We start from the raw sequence: 668 nt of genomic DNA, 5'->3' as shown, positions 1-668 counted from the left end.
CCCTGCCGGCACAGCTCCCTCCCGACCCTGGCTGCACCCCACCGGGCATCACTGCCACTGCCCTGTGCCTCAGTTTCCCTCCCTGTGCAAAGCTCCAGGATGCCCTGACAAAGGCTCAAGCCTGCTGCAATGTTGGCAAACTGAGATGCCCAGCTCCCCCTCGGCACCCTGAGACGGGGCCAGAGTCAGGGCCAGCCCCTTCCCGGTGTCCAGGGGGACGATGCCACCCACTGTCCCTGCAACCCCCAGTGCTGCAGGCTGCTTCTCCCCCTCCGTCCCTGCCAGCAGGAGCTCACCCCCTGTCCACGATCTCATCCACCACTAGGAACAGCCCCTCCATGTTGTCCAGCAGCCAGCGCTTCTCCACCTCCTTCCTGTGGGCGAGTGGGTGGGAGACGTCACTGTACCCACTCTGGGTGACGGCCTGGGGTCCTGTGCAAGGTGCTGGGACCCAGACCCCTGCCATCCCAAAGCAGCACTGGCCCCATCCCACCCAGGGCGTTAGGGGATGGGGGGGGTTCACACCAGCTCAGGTGTCACCTGGGGTGACAGCTGCCCCCTGCCTCAGTTTCCCCACCTGAGGCACATGGGTTCAGGGCTGGGTGGCCCCAGGGACTCACCGCAAGAGGTGGCCGAGGGTGTCGAGGAGGCAGGCGAGACGGCCGACA

General features: G+C 66.3%; 1 protein-coding gene across 1 annotated transcript in view; it reads right to left on the bottom strand.

Annotated features, from left to right (window-relative positions):
• Positions 1–296: 296 nt before the first annotated feature.
• The window catches only part of LOC104127483 (coatomer subunit zeta-1-like), a gene marked incomplete at both ends in the record, with an annotated part of 543 nt that continues 171 nt past the window's right edge, over positions 297–668 (bottom strand). Inside the window, one exon of the mRNA XM_035895679.1 lies at positions 297–432. Coding sequence (XP_035751572.1) covers positions 297–432 — 136 coding nt within the window. The remainder of the gene's footprint in view (positions 433–668) is intronic.

Source organism: Egretta garzetta, unplaced genomic scaffold, assembly GCF_000687185.1.
Source record: "Egretta garzetta isolate BGI_Z169 unplaced genomic scaffold, ASM68718v1 scaffold2136, whole genome shotgun sequence".
Lineage (NCBI taxonomy): Eukaryota > Metazoa > Chordata > Aves > Pelecaniformes > Ardeidae > Egretta > Egretta garzetta.
This window is presented reverse-complemented; position numbering and strand designations above follow the sequence as displayed.